General features: G+C 40.8%; 4 protein-coding genes across 7 annotated transcripts; 1 reads left to right on the forward strand and 3 right to left on the reverse strand.

Moving 5' to 3' along the window:
- Positions 1-506: 506 nt before the first annotated feature.
- Positions 507-3,846, reverse strand: LOC116199005 (E3 ubiquitin-protein ligase KEG-like). 3 transcript variants are annotated; one of them, XM_031529307.1, is made up of 5 exons: positions 3,490-3,846; positions 2,548-2,985; positions 2,320-2,411; positions 1,755-2,228; positions 507-1,644 (listed from the first exon to the last, which is right to left on the reverse strand). In XM_031529307.1, the coding sequence occupies exons 2-5, from the start codon at positions 2,911-2,913 to the stop codon at positions 684-686; spliced, it is 1,893 nt and encodes a 630-aa protein (XP_031385167.1). In that variant the 5' UTR covers positions 2,914-2,985; positions 3,490-3,846; the 3' UTR covers positions 507-683. The 3 variants fall into 3 exon arrangements, with proteins under 3 accessions (XP_031385167.1, XP_031385149.1, XP_031385158.1); XM_031529289.1 differs by having other exon boundaries at positions 2,548-2,998; XM_031529298.1 differs by having other exon boundaries at positions 2,548-2,934; positions 3,490-3,844.
- Positions 3,847-4,445: 599 nt separating this feature from the next.
- On the reverse strand, positions 4,446-8,359 carry LOC116199126 (PTI1-like tyrosine-protein kinase At3g15890). Of its 2 annotated transcripts, none has more exons than XM_031529423.1 (4): positions 7,830-8,359; positions 6,895-7,039; positions 5,912-6,174; positions 4,446-5,413 (listed from the first exon to the last, which is right to left on the reverse strand). In XM_031529423.1, the coding sequence occupies exons 1-4, from the start codon at positions 7,871-7,873 to the stop codon at positions 4,741-4,743; spliced, it is 1,125 nt and encodes a 374-aa protein (XP_031385283.1). In that variant the 5' UTR covers positions 7,874-8,359; the 3' UTR covers positions 4,446-4,740. The 2 variants fall into 2 exon arrangements, with proteins under 2 accessions (XP_031385283.1, XP_031385291.1); XM_031529431.1 differs by having other exon boundaries at positions 6,895-7,033; positions 7,830-8,358.
- Positions 8,360-10,657: 2,298 nt separating this feature from the next.
- Positions 10,658-12,305, reverse strand: LOC116199083 (protein TOO MANY MOUTHS). The gene has a single exon (XM_031529381.1). The coding sequence runs from the start codon at positions 12,243-12,245 to the stop codon at positions 10,758-10,760; it is 1,488 nt and encodes a 495-aa protein (XP_031385241.1). The 5' UTR covers positions 12,246-12,305; the 3' UTR covers positions 10,658-10,757.
- A 3,816-nt stretch (positions 12,306-16,121) lies between these two features.
- Positions 16,122-17,814, forward strand: LOC116199091 (SNF1-related protein kinase regulatory subunit gamma-like PV42a). The gene is made up of 3 exons (XM_031529392.1): positions 16,122-16,648; positions 16,781-17,132; positions 17,319-17,814. The coding sequence occupies exons 1-3, from the start codon at positions 16,182-16,184 to the stop codon at positions 17,673-17,675; spliced, it is 1,176 nt and encodes a 391-aa protein (XP_031385252.1). The 5' UTR covers positions 16,122-16,181; the 3' UTR covers positions 17,676-17,814.

Below are 17,814 nucleotides of genomic sequence, written 5' to 3' on the forward strand. Positions count from 1 at the left end.
ATAAAAATATACGAGTAATTCCACTGGATATTGAACTTGCGACCTCTAATTTAATAAGTGAGAATATGCGCCATTACGCTACACCATCTTTCGATCAAATCGGCCTTTTGCAATGGAAAGATAGTTAGATTCTTTTCCTTTTTCTTTTTTTTTCCCTTTCCCAAAGGAAATATAGTTTAAGAAAACATGTCGCAGCCCAGTGAAAAGCGACCAATGATGAAGGGCAAGCGACCAATGATGAAGGGCTTGCCGATGTCCGAAATATATCGAGATTACATTACATTGAAGTATACTTGATTATACCATATTTAGAGGAGCACTTGTAAGTTAAGCACACCAGGGCAATGACAGCTGAGAATTCAAGTGGAAAGTGATCCAAAAGATCTCAAAGCTCCCTGTCATTAGACTCATTGCCAGTTGCATCCTACAAGCAAGGAAGGGAAGAAACATCCATCTCACCGCACCATTCATTCAGCATATGCGATCACGGTTAGGGGGACGAGATGGACCATTTGCAATAGCATTCATTACTGGATTAAAAGGATAGCACGGCTACACCATCTAATCTAATTGATGTTTTTATTGTATTACTTGTTGATATAGGACATCTATTGTATCTGATAAATATATACAATTTATATGTCGACAGGTTTCTGGTGGCAAATCAAGACTATAATGACAGCTTATCTAGCTGTAGCAGCATTAGCACCATCCCGAAATATCATGTTTGCCACCGGTGGGGGAAGCCATGCTGCGTTATTGCCACCGGATTGGCTGTCCTGATTCTGCCCACCACCTCTCATTGAGTTCTTCTGGCCTTTCTTCAACCTCGAACACAGGCTCTTCTGTACTGAAAACCCGATCTTCATGGCGGTGAACAGCCCAAAAGCCACCACCAGTGGCCTCACGGCCCAGTGGAAGTCCTCCACATGTTCATACTTCTTCCCTACACCAGGGCAAGTGCTAAACAAGACGAGCTGCACCTCGGCTGGGTCTGCCAGGAAGCTGTTTGGCTCATCCCCAAACACAAATCTCCCTGGGAAGGATACAAGAAGGCACCCATTTGGTAGCACCTGCGATATCCTCCCAGTGGCCCATATTCCCCTGCTCTTACGAGGCCATGCAAACCGAGGACTTAGCACGTCCTCCTTTACTCTCACGAACTGCCCAACGTAAAGGGCTTCAGCCATTTGAATTTCAGATGAATGGCCTCTCCACAGAGTAGGAAGCCCAACAAACCCAACTGTTACACTTCCATCACGGAGAATTGAATGCAAGACACCAAGAGAAGAATGGTTTCCACTGGCCTCCTTCAACCGCACCCAATCTCCTGCTGCAAAGCCAAATGTGACCCTCTCCAGATTGAAGATCTGCACCTTTAGAGGATGAGGCACTCCTGGAATTTTCACCAAGGCAAACCCCTCTCTCCCACTATCATTCTGTAGGCCCACTACAGATCCTTCAGGGACATCTATATTTCGAGGTCTCCTAGCATTAAGTGGCCTTCTTGAATGTACTGCATCACCGACCTGAATATGGTCCTTAAGAAGAAACCAAGGAGTGCATCCAGAACTCGGCCTTTGTGTAAAAGATCTGCTCCCCAAGCCTACCCATTCTCCATCAGTGTAAACAGCATTCTTAGAGCTGCGTATCATCGTTAAAAAAAAGGAAAAAGAATTACTTCATTTTTCTGCTCTGAATCTCTAGGGGAGTCAAATAAAAGATGAAATTTAACCAGAAGCAAAGCGAGATACCTTTCAAAAGCCTGCAAGATATCTTTCATTGAAGGACGGTTCCGGAGGTCATATTCAAAGCAACCTCTAATAACATTCTCAATAGCAGGAGGAAGGCCACTTGGTATAGGTGGATATTCTTGTTTGATCACAACTGAGTGATAGATTTCTTCGTTTGACCTCCCACACCAAGGTTGAATGCCAGACAACAACTCCACAATGCTACAACCAAAACCCCATGAGTCTGTCTCGTAGGATATTGGACCTCTTATTTCAGGTTCCCACTGTTCTGGAGCCATGTAATTTGGAGTTCCGAGGCGGAGAATCATGTCCGGATCAGAGAGAGGAATCCCAAAAAGTAAATATGGGATTCCAAAGTCACCCAGAGAGACTTGATTGTGTTGATCGAGGAGCAGGTTGGAAGGCTTTAGATTCAAAACCAAAACCCCTATGGAGTGCAACTCCAGAATTGCTCTAGCAATCTCAGCCCCATACCTGCAGAAGATAGCACCCAACAAATCATACACTGTGCCTAATAATATTCCGATGTGACTCATCCCAGCAGAAAAAATGTTGCAGAGATTACCTCAAGATTTCTGCCAGCTGAAGCTTGCCTCCTTTAAGACGTGCTAATTGGTCACCCAGTGATCCCTCATAAAATTTCATGGCAATGCAGAGCTGCCAATAATATTAAAAGGTAAACAAATAAGTTTTTTTTTTTTAATTAATGAATTGCAGCTATTCCGGTTCAAGCAACGCATTTCACCAAGAGAGCATATATATATATATATATATATATATATATATAAACCACCTTTCCATTTATGGTTGAGATACCGTGCAACCAACAAACACCAGGAAGTTTCCGGCACTTGAAAAATAAATCTTCAAACTTCTCCAGCAGCAGCTGCATGTTCTCTTCCTTCAATGGATGCAACATCTTCACAGCTACTTCGTGATACTCATCAAAATCATCAGCAGACTGATGATGAGTGGCTAACCAAACATCTCCAAACGGACCTCGACCTATCCTGTGCTTCAGTTTCAGCATTGCAGGGTCAATCCAGGGACCCAACTGAACTGGAGTAGCATCCACAGTCTTGAGGTTGTCAGGATCTCCTTCCACAAGCTCATAATTAAAGGGGGTCACAGGAGGAGACGCTCCAATCTGCTCGGCCATGTCTGTTGTAGGATAGAAATGCTGTAGCGAGAGATAAATGGCATTATAAGCTTCACCAGTCAACGCTCCAATCTGCTCGACCATACTTTCTCGTTTGAGATACGAACATCAAATTCCATGAGTGACAAACCAAGCCAAGCAAATCAGTAGTCATCCAATCCCAATATTACGCAGAAAACTACACTTATAATTATTATATCAGTGGGGACTGAATAATAGAGAGGTACAGAATGGTGAGAAAATTTCATCGAACAGTTAAAAGCATTACTTTGTGAAAGACAGCCAAATATCGTCACCAAAATAGCTAGTCGGCCAAATCTCATCACATAAATGCACATACGAGAGAACGGCAAAGTATATACAAGTCATCCACGATAACAACCCAAACTCGCAAATCGCCCTTCACAGGAAAGAGTCGCTTAAACTAGAACGAAAATCCAAGCTCAGCAGATAGTGAAAATATCCAACTTTAGCACCTCAATTTGAACTCATACGAAGAGCTGAGTCAAAATCTTGGCTGAGCAAGATTTCGTTGCACGATAAATTTAGCTCAGAGAAGGAGAAAGAGGTACAAACCGATCGGAAAGTCGAGCAGCAGCTCTCTGACGGGGGAAGAAGCTCCGATATCAGCCCACAGGGAAGGAAGCCGAACTCGTAATAATGAACCGTCGGACGAATTTGGATGATATTTTGGGGAAGAAGGAGGAGGAGAAGATGAAGAGACGGACAGCAACAGCAACGGAGCTGAGCTGACTGGAACTGGACGACGATGAGAAGAGTCAAAAGAGCAGCGCAAACTGCAGAGGGAGAACCCGTCGAAATCGGAAGGGGTGGGATCAATCCGCCCGCAATCAGCAGCGTTCCCAGTGGTTTGCCACGTCATCACATTTTTGTGGAGGATGATGCTCCATCTCCTGACACGCGTACCTCGCCGGTTCTTAGTCCTGGCTAGTCCTAGTCCAAGGCCCCAAGGCAAGCAGCATGAATCCAGTCCGATAGATATTAACGCATAGTTTGAATTCACAATAAAAAAATTTTAACTTTAATTTTTTTTTAAGTTAATATATTACATAATAAAAATATATATTTTTCAAATTAAAAATTTTAACTTTAACTTTAACTCAATACACTACACAATAAAAATACACATTTTTCAAGTCAAATTTATAATATTTTCAAGTCAAATTTATAATTCCATCTCATTTGTCTTTCTCCACAATCAAAATTAAAATTACTTTTGACTCTAAAATCAAACGCACTAATCTATCTTGTATTGTATCATATGCTACTAGACCATCTGATCAAAGACCGTTCATTCAGTCTGGGCCGCGACAGTTGGAGGGCCTCATCGTGGGCACCAAGTCGTTCGATAGGAGCCTACTCTGCCCAAATCCGACTGCGAGGAGCTCCTTGTATTATCAGAACCCGAGCCAGTACAAGTCTCCCCGATTTACTATCAAACGTACACCTGCAAACAATCTTAAAAATTGAAGTATGTCTTTTCCTATCCGAGCAAGGGAAGGGGGGAAAAAAAAAAAAAAAGAGCATGTCTTGTCTTCTCACAAAAAACCAACCAAGATATGGAACCTGAGGAAGAGTAGAAGAAACATTACACCACACAAATCTCAACCTTCACTCAATAAAGACGACACCTTACACATGACATCATTGGAGCAGCCACTTTCCCTATCATAAACCACAGGAACAAGGCCTCTTCTTGAATCTTTGATTTGATTAATGAAAACCCTATCTTATCACCCAGGAAACAAAGAAAAACAAAAACAAAAACCCGAAGTTCTAAATCTAGTCTCTTGTACACCATTTTCTTCACACACCATGTGCATTTTCTGAAGTTATCTCCTCTTTAACGTCTTTCACCTCCTCCTTCGTATCCTTCTCTTCCGACATGAAGTCGGAGCTGTCTTCGGCCAGTGAAGTCCCATCATTGTACTCCCCAGCTTTCGGACTCTTGAAGAGCTCATTGCTCTCCAGCTCCGCGAGCTTCTCCTTCGACTCTCCCTTTAGAAGCTCCAAAACTTCGAGCATTGTGGGCCTCTTCTCGGGCTGGTTCTGGGCACAGATCAAGGCCACGAGCACAACCCTCTTGAGCTCTTCCTCCACGCACTTACCATTCAGCCTTGGATCTGCCACCTCATTGAACTTCCTCTCGCAGGCCAGAGGCAGGGCCCAGTCGGTGATCGAACGCTTTGTGGTGGCATTCAATTTCTCAAGGGGCTTCTTCCCGCTGGCGATCTCAAGCAGAAGGATTCCAAAGCTGTAAACGTCACAGCTCTCCGATGCCTTCCCAAGCATTGCATATTCTGGGGCCAAGTACCCCAGTGTGCCCTTAACCCTTGTGGTCACATGGGTCGCTCCATCAGGAATGAATTTTGCAAAACCAAAATCAGCAACTCGAGCTCTGAACTCAGAGTCAAGAAGAACGTTGCTTGCTTTGATGTCCCGGTGGATTATGTGTGGGGTTGCATGGTGGTGAAGATAGCTGGATCAAAGATATCAATACGCTAGTGTTGATAAATAGTAATTATCTAGAAACAAAATTCAAACTTATACATTGTTTATGCTGTGACACTGCTCCACTTGATCCCAAATTGTAGAACCAGAAATTACAAAGCTAAATGGAGGAGTTTTTTTTTTTTTTCAGTCCAATCATGAAAACAGATTAACTTATCCAGTCTTTGACTGACTTATATCATTTCCATGTGCAAATTACTGCAATATATGCGGAATGAATTAGAGAGTCTGGTTCTGGAAACGTACAGACCGTGCAGTTCGCTAGATGTTGAATTTCAGGAGACATGTTACTTACATTTTCAGAAAAGCATGAAAATCATTTTTTATTTTCAAACAAAAGCTGGATAAATGGATTTTCATAAAAAACCAGAAAGCTGGAACAGTCTCCAGAACTAGTTAAAACCGTATCTTTCCTCATATGCAGATGACAAAAGCAAACTATTGGAGAAGGGATATAGATACTCACGTGATCCCTTCTGCAGAACCAATTATGATGTTCATCCGTCGAGTCCAGTCAAGCAGGGATTCTGAGGAGTGTTGCCCATGGAGATGGGACAGTAGACTCAAATTCGGCATGTAATCATACACTATAAGACGCTCTTGCCCCTCTGCACAATAGCCACGAAGACTCAACAGGTTATCATGCCTTACTCTTGCGAGTATCTCGACTTCAACAGCAAATTCCATCTCAGCTTTGTTGCTCCACACCTTTAATCTCTTCACAGCTATCTGCATAATAAATCAGAATAAAGAAAAATATTTCCCAAGTCATAATGATACAGGTCTCTACATAAAAATCTGCATTTGCGCTGAGCTTTGACTAAAACGTTGGAAAGTGACAGACTATCTCTGTGCATAAGTACCATGTGAGCATGCCATTAGCTTTAACCTAGCAAAAATATGCTATGAAATTGATGTGCCTATTGCAAGAATAAAAAATGGAGATCAGATCTTTGAATCAAGTTAAACCGTAATAAAATTGTCAGGGCACTTTTGCAAAAATGTGTGATTGGCCAATAACAAGGCTGCGAGCATATATCTCGAAAGTCAAATTTTGCCTTCAAAATACGATCCGCATCAAGTCAAATTTGGCCAACGACTTCTGATTTCCATCAGCAACCAAAAAGCCCAAACAACACATTTCAGCTAATTCCCACATCCTAGAAATGAAAGAAGTAACGATTATGGCGTCATCTTTGGGGATTCACAGTGTCGTCCTTCATCCTACTGCAACAAACTGTATGATCAATCGAATAGCCCCAAATTCAAGGACCCACATACAAGTTTGCTGTCATATGACAATAGTAAACAGTCAGCTACAGCTAAGCAACTCGATGCAACAAGAAGAATGAAAACTTGCAATATGCTTTTATACAATAATATCAATTGGTTCTACAAAGCGAGCAATGAGCACAATTGGAACTCATGAGCAAAGTCACTGTATATTACTTGAGATCCATCCCATAGTTGGCCCCAGTAAACGCTGCCAAAGCCCCCTTCTCCGAGCTTATTGTCATAGTTAAAATTATTTGTAGCCGAATGCAGTTCCTTCAGTGAGAATATTCTCCACGTTGGCTGCTTCTTTCCTCTATCGCTTCAGCAAAATCACATATTTTGCAGATTAGACCACCATATCAAGCAATAAGCACCCAAAGATCCATACTCGTAGAAGATTAAACTATCCTTATTTCATCACCTTCTATGTTCCTCGCCAATCAAGTCAAACAATGGTAATACGGTCACTGAGCTCAGTCTTTTTTTAATCCATATCATAGCTACGTTAATTCTGATTCCCTTGAATTTGAACAATTACTAGGGACTTTGTTTGTTATCTAGTCATCAAATAAAAGTCGCCGCTTAGTTGTCCAATCAACAATTACGTAGCAAATATCAGCTTTTCAGAGATTGGACTAGCAATTCTTGTTATCATGTCCTAGTCGTATTTCCATTCGCAAGAGACTAATAATAACGAAATGGTATTTGTATATTACGGAAAGGTGTCCAACGTAATGTCCAACTGGACAACACCAAATTGTGTCAGTGGGATTAGTGTTAGAACGTCAGAAGCCACCAAAATATAAGATAATTCATAAACAAGATATTCCTAGCTAGAATGTCAGGTTTCTGTCCAGTGAAATTTCCAGCAACCAAACAGAGAGCCAACAAGACAATTCTCATTACTCGTGAAATCTGAAGCAGCCCAGAAATCTAAAGCAGACAGTTCTCACACGAACCTAAAAAATAGCCAGGAATGGGAGCAAAATCTGCGAAATATTGAGACGACTCATAACATTAAGACGTCCGAAGGTATCCATCACAGTAAAACAAGCCCGAAATGAGTCTCCGCAGAATGAAAAGCGCACGGAAAGTTGAGATTGACGCACCGATCCAAACCCTTCGCACAGCAGAACATGGAGCAGAAGGCCATGGCAGAACACCGGCACGTCCTCCACCAAACAAAACCCGGTTGTCTGTCCCGTTTGTCTTCCTTGGCTTCTGCTACTACTTCAGCTTCGGCTTCAGCTCCGGCCGGACCTGAAGCAGCTCTCTCTCGCTCTCTCTCTCTCTCTCTCTCTTTTTTGTGGGGGAGGAGGGGTTTCGCTTTCTCTCTCTAGATTCTCTCTCCAACTTTAGTTGGGTCTGGGTGGGTCAGCAGCTGCAACCGATGATGATAAGATGCCAAACGTAACGCTTTTTCGGAAGAGAAAGCCACTTCACTCAAGCTCAGCATTTGGCTCTTTTGTCTGCCTACAGAAGAAATCCCCACCCCCACCCCAGAAAAAGGGAAGAACTGATGAAGAAGAATGTCTCTGCTTTGCAGAGGAGGGGGAAGGGAAGGAAGAGAAAGTGTGTGGGCTAAGCTAAGTCTCCATTGCTCTGGTCTGACTGAGCTGCTATCAAATTGGGAAAACTGCTCCGAAGGGGACCAGCCCCATCGATTATTTTATTCACCACCAATACCAGTAATTTAATAAGTTCCCCCATTTAATTAGATATTTTATTAGTAGAAGGAAAAAAATCAAGAATATTTAATTAAATAATTATAGCAACTTATTATGACTATTTTATTTTTATATCATTATATAATAATAATTAATGTAACAAACAATATTGGTTAGTGGTCATGCACCAACAAAGAGCCTCGAGAATTTCTTCTTTCTAGATACAGTAAATTAGATGGCATTATATCTATCAATTAAAAAATAAATTTTCTATATATATATATATATATATATATATGATGTTTTACAACATGAGGAGAATTCTCGATTTGAATTAGTATTGATTAATATTGTAGCGGTTATCAAAAAGTGAAAAATGGATGTAAATTGTTAAACTAGGTATGAAAAATACAGTGTATAGTAAATTTTGAGATATATATATATATATATATATATATTCAGTCGTGACTTTCGGCATTAATATTCACTAATTTCTTAGCCGGGGGAATCTCTTTCGGTAAATGATTTGATTGAATACTGTTACGAAAATTTTCCATGTAAAGGAAATTCATTAATATTGTGGTATTTCCATTGATTGAATACTGTTCAAAGACGGTCTCTGTTCATTCCTAAGCAAAGTTAAAAGTCATGAAAAAAAAAAATTTGATGAGAAAAATGGCGTTTATTATATTACTCTTTTTTTGCTAAGTAAATAGATGCGTTTGTTTTATTACTCAGCTCAAAAAAAAAATGTACACAGTCCAATTACATCACCATTTATGGTGTATTTGGTTCGAGAGTTAAAGTAATTTTGATTTTGATTTTGATTTTGATTATGGAAAATGACAATATACACATTTTCTAAGTAAAAAATTTTAACTTTAACTTTAACTCAATACACTACACAATAAAAATACACATTTTCTAAGTCAAAATTTTTTACTTTAATTTTAATTTTAACTCAACACACTACACAATCATTTGTCATTTTCCACGATCAAAATCAAAGTTATTTTAACTCTGAAACCAAACGCACCATTAAAATTCTAACTCTAACTTTAACTCTACTCACTACACAATAAAAATCAACAACACAATTATTACTTTTTCTTTTTAAAAATTTTTTTTAACCATTTAATTCAATCTTTAATACTAAATTCTCTTAACTATTTATTACTCTATTATACTTTTTCTCATAATTCAACAATATAATCATTATAATCCAATTAAAATCAAAATTCAACTCTACTTAACTTTAAAATCAAACTTATATTTCTTGGGGTCTTTGATTGATTCAGTCAGTGATTGATTCAATCTTTAATACACAATAAAAATCAACAACACAATTATTATTTTTTCTTTTTTAAAATTTTTTTTAACCATTCAATTCAATTTTTAATACTAAATTCTCTTAACTATTTATTACTCTATTATACTTTTTCTCATAATTCAACAATATAATCATTATAACCCAATTAAAATCAAAATTCAATTCTACTTAACTTTAAAATCAAACCTATATTTCTTGGGGTCTTTGATTGATTCAGTCAGTGGTTGTTCTGACACTGTTTGTCAGGAGATGGTTGGATTAATCCACTGTTTTCCCATCTAATCGAGGCTGCTCTGTTTATGCTGGGTATTATATAGTCTTTAGGGATTTTTTTTTAAATCCAATAATGGTCAGTTTCATGGGTTTGAATTATCGAAGCTGCCACGCAACCGACACCACTCACCAAACTCATTTGGAGGATGCTTTGCTCTTGGGATCAAAATAGACAAATACAGTGCATTTTAATTCAAACATATTATTAACAATAGGTTGAAATCAACTCGGAGATTATTTAAATCCGGAAGATAGGTTCACCTTAATGTATACGCTAAATTAGTTTATGTCCACTATGATTGATTACATACTCGTATAAACAACGACCCTATGCTTAAGTTCTAGTCGAGAGGATTTTCAGTTCAATCCATGTGATCTTTTTATTTTTATTTATTTTTATAGTAAAGACATCAATAGAACCACAACAGTTTATATTTAATAGAGAAGATTATCCAAAATCTTAGCATATCTTGTGTCGTTATACCTTACCCTGTACATATTACGTATTTTCGTCATGTATAGATAGTTTCCACACATTGAACATTGTACACGACTATATATTGTAACGAAAGTCACTTCACCCAATCAAGTGAGGAATTCAGCCATTATTTATCGTTTTATATTTATTTATGGTATCAGAGCAATAAATCGAAATAACACTCGTATCGCTCCTTAATCTTCTCTATTAATATTATGCTTAGTAAAATTGAAAACCGCGTATAATTAAAGATTATATACATGGACCCTTACTCAAGAAGCATCCTTCCTTATAACAAAACTGAATTGAGCAACAAAAATGCTGAGAATTGAATCAACCCAAGAGAAAACAACCGCTTGGCAATGGTCGTAGTAGATGATGAAGGGAGATACTCTTTTCCGGGCCCAACATCTCCATAGCTTTCAGACACACGTTGAACTGTTGTTGCAGGCCCAGAGCCCATAGATTTACAAAGCCCAATACTCGGCCCATAGCTGTCCGTCCAGTCATCTTCAAGCCCGTTACTCGAGTCAAAGCAAAGCCCGGAATTGTTGTAAAGCCTGAGTTTCCTCTTCATCCTCCACAACACCTCTCTGCCGAAGGGAATTGGGCCGGTGAGCAGATTGTCATTCAATCTCAGCTCGGAAAGGTTCTTTAGGTTCTTGAAGGCGGTCGGGATTGGCCCGTTCAAGCGGTTCCGGTCGAGGTGGAGCACCCTTAGGCTCTCCAGTCGAGCTAGGACCTCCGGGATCGACCCGTGCAGGTTCATACCGGACATGACGAGGATCATCAAGGATTTCAGGCCATCGAATCCGCTATCGGGTATGACCATCTGGGGCCCCATTGGGTTCCCTTTCAATATCAACGCCTGGAGGGCCACCAGGTTGCGGACTGAGCTCGGGATCTGGCCCAACAGTCGATTGTGGCTCAGGTCCATTAAGATTAGGTCTGTGAGGTTGCCAATTGAGTCGGGTATCACACCCGTTAGGCGGTTGCGGCTGAAGTCGAGCTTGATCAAGGAGCGACACGATCCCACCTCGTCGGGGATTGGACCCGCGAGGAGGTTCTGATTCAGGTCGATGACAGTAAGTAGAGGGAAGGTAAAACCGGGTATTGAACCGTCCAGTCTATTGCCGCTTAAGTCTAGGGACCTCAGACCCGCAATTCGGTTCAGAGAGATCGGAATCGAACCGTTCAGGTTGTTCTTGTGGAGATCGAGGACCCGTAATCGGGTCAGGTTCCCGAGTTCGCTAGGAATCGGACCGAAGTGCCCGTTTTCCCTGAGCACTAGAGTCTGCAGCGAGGACCCCAGTTGCCCGAGGAACGCAGGGATTGGCTGGGGATGGGAAGTGAAACAACGGTAAAAGAACAACGTCCGAAGGTGTGGTAGCTTGGTGATGGAATAAGAGATGTGCGACCGGGTCGGATCACAAGTCGGAAACGCAGTGTCATCGGACAATGCTCCGAACGAGAGGGAGACAATATGGTACACATTATCCTTGTCAGGCATGCACTCGATCCCGTGCCACCGGCCCCGGCACACGTCGGGGATCTCCGTGGCCCACTCGTTGCCAGTGGCCCTCATGATGTCGTAGACAGCCTCCTGCTCCTGGGAGTCCGTCCGGATTAGATTGTTGCCCGTGGAGAGTCTGTTCTGCGGCGCATCCACTAGGGCCGAGGGGCCCCCGGAATCGGACATTATGACCGTGAAGGAGTTACCGGGAGGAAATAGTAGGCAAATGAAGGCAAACGGCAAGAGTGAGAGGAGTGATTCCATTGTTGAGACTCGGACTCAGTAGAAGAAAAAGTAATCGAAAGGGAAGGCAACCTTTTTTTTATACTCAGTAAGGGCTGCGTCGAGAATTAAATGAGATGGACCAGTCCTTGGTTTGGTCCAGAGATTGAATTTATGGGATCACGAGAATGGAGAGGACCTTATAAATTCCACGGAGTATTTTCGGCATTTATGTCTTTCACGGGACTTTTGCCCGTCCGAGCCATACGTGGATTCCATTCCTTCGATCAATCGAACTTGTTTTCGTAACGTATGATAAAATTCTTTTGGTCGAGCTTGTTTCTACGGAGCTTACAAAGACGTCCATGATGCTGTTGGGCGGATTAATTGTGTTACTCTCTGTATTAGTTTTCCAAGGACGTTATTGAGCAATCTAAGTGTCACAAATTGATGAAAATGCTCCTGAAAATACTTTCTCATTCTCGTGATCTAATTCCGGGGAAGTCCAAGTGAAAATTTGACCAGTACATGTGAATTAATCTGATTGGTGCGGCAGCTTGCAAAGAGAGTAATACTCTTTCGTTTGGCATAAAATTGGCATGCCATTGCATGTGTTCATTTCGCATAAATTGCAAGTCAGTTGCCAAACTATTTCCTATGCCTTAGACTTCGTCTAGAATGCTGCGAGAGATAAAATAAACGTTTATTTAGTATTGTTTTAGGAAAAAAAAAAAGCGTTCCGTGGAATATTTCAAAATTAATATCTTGTTTAATTTTTGGCAATTACAAGAATTACAATATTTTAATACGTACTTATGAATACTTTTTTACTTGTTCTTTATTGTAAATGTTCATTTTAATTTCAAAATTTTCAAATAAACGTATGGCAAACACTTTAATTTGTCGATTATAATTTGTGGGAAATTTAAGTGGTAGGGTTGTGTTAGATTACAATTTAATTAACTAAGCATTTAAAAATCCGTTATACGTTAATTATATAAGATAGATGAAAGATAATGGTCTAATTTACTAATGAGCAAGGAAAAATTATAACTTAATGAAATAAGTTATTTTCACTTATTGGTATTCTTTTCCTCCCGCAAAATATTTTATCATCATTGTCATTTCTTTCATCTCCATATGTATTTTTTTTCTTAACTAATTAAATGCTTAATTACTCAAAAGTTTTCCAAACATTTATCTCTATTTCCACAGCTCGCGAAGGGGAAGCAAAGTAGATATTGCTTTAGCTCAACAAATGTTAGAAGTGGGCTGAGTGGATAATAATACTTCCTTTTCGCTTGCTCAGATTGGGAGGGAGAAAGCTCGTCCCTTCATAATCCTCCATACAAGTGATCCAATTAAATTATTAGTGTATGATCGTACTAGTGCCTATATATATTGGCATGACATTGCATTAATTTAATGGCTTATGAAAGTATCTGTTTATCACTTGAATAAAAAAGAAAACGCGAAATGCGAGAAATAAGTGTAGTACAGTGATATATGTCATTAATTGAAATCAAGAATATCTAATACTGCGTTTGGTTTCAAAATAGAATTTTAAAATCAGATTTTGATTTTGAAAATGAGTGGTATAAATGGGACTCACCCTTTGACTTTGTATGAGTTATTTTGTTTTGTTGTGGAAAAAGAGCAGTATAAATGGGACCTATCCTTTGACTTTGTATAAGTTATTTTGTTTTGTTATGGGTAGAATTAAGTTAAAGTAGAATTTTAAAATTCTACTTTGAAATCAAACAAGTCATAAATATGAGAAATTAGGTTTCTAATTCGTCGGCCCAAAGATTAGATGCCTTGGGGATCCAAGTCCATTGGGCCTACATAAGGTAACTGGGCCTGGTACAAATTCTAATTGTGCTTGAAAACAACCCAATCTTCGCCCCAACTCTTCCCGACTAATCAGAACAGTCCTTACACAGCCGTTTGCTTACACATTATGCACAAACCCCCAATTTCTCCCAACTTCAACCCAGGAATTGCAAAGTAGTCGCCAAACTATCCGACAAGCCCTTATCTATATGATTTCCAATCAAGCTATCGAGATCCTAAGACAAATAAGATTAAGGACCACCGAGTATATATTATTGCGTTTTATGCACGCTATATCAGATAAAAATCCACATAATTAATCTTAATTAACTAACAATCTAATAAGACATATTCTTGTTTTTTTTATTTGAATTTGTGGGAGCAAGGTTCAACAATGTAGTTTGTAAAATAAAATAAAATTAGTTTCCTCAGCTGGATTTTAGGAAAGTATATGCAAGAAGATATTTTGAAACCATAGGGATTAAATCGAGAATCCCAAAGGATAAGGGAGAAAAATCGAACAAAAGCGAAACGATGGGGATGGATCTTAATTCATCTAAAGAATTGGGTTGGTAGTGGAAAAGAGAGAGCTCTGCGAGCAGTGATTTGATTGTTTTTGCTGCAGGCAAGGTGGTCAAGATGTCTCGCTGAACCTTAAGATAATGCGATTTTACAATCTTGCACCCCGCTACCTATCCCGATCTCAACCAAAAGACCCGAAAGATAAGAGGGTCTATGATATCTAATTAGGGATAGTAAGATAGTTACGATCCAACTGATCCTATCCAATGCTTTGTTGGTTGATTTTAGAGTAATTTTAGGTCGAGCAAACCCCATATGGGTAGGATAGGCCCACTCGATGACATACGACGACAATGATGACGAAGATCTTAACAATGATTTAAATGACATATCATTTTTTTTTTGTTCTTATTTGTTATTTTTATTACGATACTATGATTTGCAAACTGTGTTTTTTATTTTGAAAACTTTTGAATTATGATTTGTGCTATCTTATAATCTCTTTTTGCGATTGGTAATTTTCGAAATTCAAAATCATATGAATAGGGATTAATTTTTGAGTGTTAAGTAAAAGTTGTAAATGGCAAATTCATAAGAAAGTATACATTTATATTTCTATGTTCATTATAAATAAAATCTTGCCATTCTCGATTCGATGCTACGAACCTAGATAGGTATGCGATCTTGACAACCTTGACTGCATGGAATTTGATTCGCCTAGAGGAGAAGGGTTGTGAAATATTGAGCCACCATTAGCTAGAGAAGGAGAGAGGCATGCAGAAATTCTTAAGAGGGTAGAAAGAGAGAGATCGCCCTTCAAGCAGCGATTTGATTATTTTTGCTGCATCGAACTGGATTCGTTTGAGTAGACCGATTGCAGATACTGAGCCGCAGCCATGAGCTAGATAAAGAGAGACGTAGAGTACAGACATCGAAGGACTAAGTCGTCTGGGTTTTCTACTTGCGGTAATTTGAAATGAACTAGAGAATAGAGAATTTACTTAATTTCTGCTGATATGGTAGAGAGCGAAAGAGGATGAATCAATCTAACGTGTGCGCTCCTTTACGAATTAGAGATGAGGGATAGAGAATTTGCTCTGCGTAAGCACCGACTTGTTTTATGATGAAGTTAATTTCTTGATAAGCACCCCTTGAATCTGTGTCGTGTGCTCGTGAACACACCATAGGAAATGTTATGTGATCGTAATCGGTATGTTGATTTTACTTCCCCTCCTCCTGCTGCAATCCCAGAACAGCTTTTCCTTTTCCTTTTCCTTTTCCTTTTCCTTTTCACAAAATTATTCGGATTTGATCTACTGACCATACCCAAGGCCGAGAGGGATTGGACTTGGTTCTCTCTTCACATCGATTCAATGCCCAGTCACTTATCGGAATTTTCAATCCTATCCCCCCAAGCACATCCGCCACTTGTCGTCTCGACAGTGCCCTGGCGTCCGTGGCTCCCCTGCCCTGCAGCCACGTCGAGAAATTTTTTTTTTTTTTTTTTTTTCGGTAGGAAGAATTTGGTGTTCTTTATCTAACACTATCCTCGACCCGTACCATATACTCATAAAACCCCCCAAAACCCCCCCGTCTGTTCTGCACCAGTGGAACGGCCAAACAATGCAACAACAGCAACCAACAGCTCAAAGCACGGCGGACGCTTCAGCCACCGCCCCAACGCCCTCCCAGGGTGGCGAGAAGCAGCGGCTGAGGGACAAGAAGATTAAGGACTTGCTTCCCAACACGCGGCGGCTCGTGGAGGTCCCTTACACGGCCTCTCTTTCGCACACCATGAACGCTCTGGTGGCCAACCATGTGGTGGCTGTCCCAGTTGCGGCCCCTCCAGGGCAGTGGATTGGGGCTGGTGGGTCCATGATAATGGAATCGGACAAACACACCGGGGCCATAAGGAAGCACTACATCGGGATGGTCACGATGCTCGATATCCTTGCCCACATAGCCGGGGACGATCAGATGAATGATGACGACGGAACTGATCTCGACCAGAAAATGGCTGTCCCCGTATCGAACATCATTGGGCACTGCCTTGAAGGGCTCAGTCTCTGGACTCTAAATCCCAATACTAGGTTGTGACACTTACTGACGATTTCATTGATTTTAATTTAAATTTCAGTGCTTCACTTCGAACTTATTATTTACTTAATTTAATTTAAACTGGTTGTTGTACTATTTGAATTTGCATGCTGCCCTGAGTATAGCATCCTAGATTGCATGGAAGTGTTCAGCAAAGGTATCCACCGAGCCCTTGTTCCGGTGGACAGCCACATGGAGAACGTCTCAGGGGTTGAACTAGTGGAGTCAGCCACGAGCTACCGGATGATGACCCAGATGGACATTCTCCGGTTCCTCAAGGACCAGCATGGTCCCGAGATGGCTGCCATCTCCTCCCTATCAGTCCGGGAGTCGGGAGCTCTGAACCCCAATGTGTTTGCTATTACTGATCGGACGAGAGTCATCGAGGCTATCAAGTGCATGAAAGCTGCCCTGCTCAATGCGGTCCCGATCGTAGCTTCTGGCGTGCTAGAGGAAGATCACAGTCAGCTCATAGATGTATGTATGCTCCGCGCACCCCACTCACCTCCAGTTGAAATATAATTGAAATTAACCTGCTTCATGTGTGTTCAGTTAAAGTGAATCGAGTGTGCGCTTATTGGAACTTGTATGCATATTAATGAAGTCAAGCCGAGCCAAGTCTGAGTGTTGCATGCATATTAAATATCTGATCTGTGATCTCAGGGCAATGGCAGGAAACTCATCGGCACATTTTCGGCGACAGACATAAGGAGGTGCCACCTCTCTGCTCTAAGGCAGTGGCTGTCAGCGAGTGCGCTTGAGTTCACAGAGATGGTCTCTGCATCTCCAACCAAGATGGTCTCGGCATCTCCCATCCACAGGGGATGGCCAGGTTCCGGGGACCCTCAGAGGGAGCAAGTGACATGTAGAGAGAGTACTCCCCTCCGGGAGGTGATGGACAAGGCGGTCGATAAGCATGTGCACAGACTGTGGATCGTGAACTCGGACGGCTTACTCGTGGGGCTTGTTTCGCTCACTGATCTTGTCCGTATGCTCCGGGCCTCGTTACTTTCATCTTAGTTTTCCTTTCTCTTTTCCCCTCCCTGAGGTTGTTTGGTCTTTCCATGCTGTAAATACGAACTCGGTTGGACTTGAGTAGTTGATTAAAGCGTGGTAATGAGAGTTTGGGGCTTGTCCGCCCAGTATATTCCGAGACTAA

This window comes from Punica granatum, chromosome 1 (assembly GCF_007655135.1).
Source record: "Punica granatum isolate Tunisia-2019 chromosome 1, ASM765513v2, whole genome shotgun sequence".
Classification (NCBI taxonomy): Eukaryota; Viridiplantae; Streptophyta; class Magnoliopsida; order Myrtales; family Lythraceae; genus Punica; species Punica granatum.

Coding starts and splice junctions, on each gene's coding strand:
- LOC116199005 (XM_031529289.1), bottom strand. CDS start 2,997: ATGGTCGAGCAGATTGGAGCGTTGACTGGTGAAGCTTATAATGCCATT. Junction 2,412..2,547: donor TCTCAACCATAAATGGAAAG/GTGGTTTATATA, acceptor TATTATTGGCAG/CTCTGCATTGCCATGAAATT. Junction 2,229..2,319: donor CAGCTGGCAGAAATCTTGAG/GTAATCTCTGCA, acceptor TATCTTCTGCAG/GTATGGGGCTGAGATTGCTA.
- LOC116199126 (XM_031529423.1), bottom strand. CDS start 7,873: ATGGCCTTCTGCTCCATGTTCTGCTGTGCGAAGGGTTTGGATCG. Junction 7,040..7,829: donor TGTGCGAAGGGTTTGGATCG/GTGCGTCAATCT, acceptor ATTTTGCTGAAG/CGATAGAGGAAAGAAGCAGC. Junction 6,175..6,894: donor AACTATGGGATGGATCTCAA/GTAATATACAGT, acceptor TTTATTATGCAG/ATAGCTGTGAAGAGATTAAA.
- LOC116199083 (XM_031529381.1), bottom strand. CDS start 12,245: ATGGAATCACTCCTCTCACTCTTGCCGTTTGCCTTCATTTGCCTACTA.
- LOC116199091 (XM_031529392.1), top strand. CDS start 16,182: ATGCAACAACAGCAACCAACAGCTCAAAGCACGGCGGACGCTTCAGCC. Junction 16,649..16,780: donor ACTCTAAATCCCAATACTAG/GTTGTGACACTT, acceptor CCCTGAGTATAG/CATCCTAGATTGCATGGAAG. Junction 17,133..17,318: donor ATCACAGTCAGCTCATAGAT/GTATGTATGCTC, acceptor CTGTGATCTCAG/GGCAATGGCAGGAAACTCAT.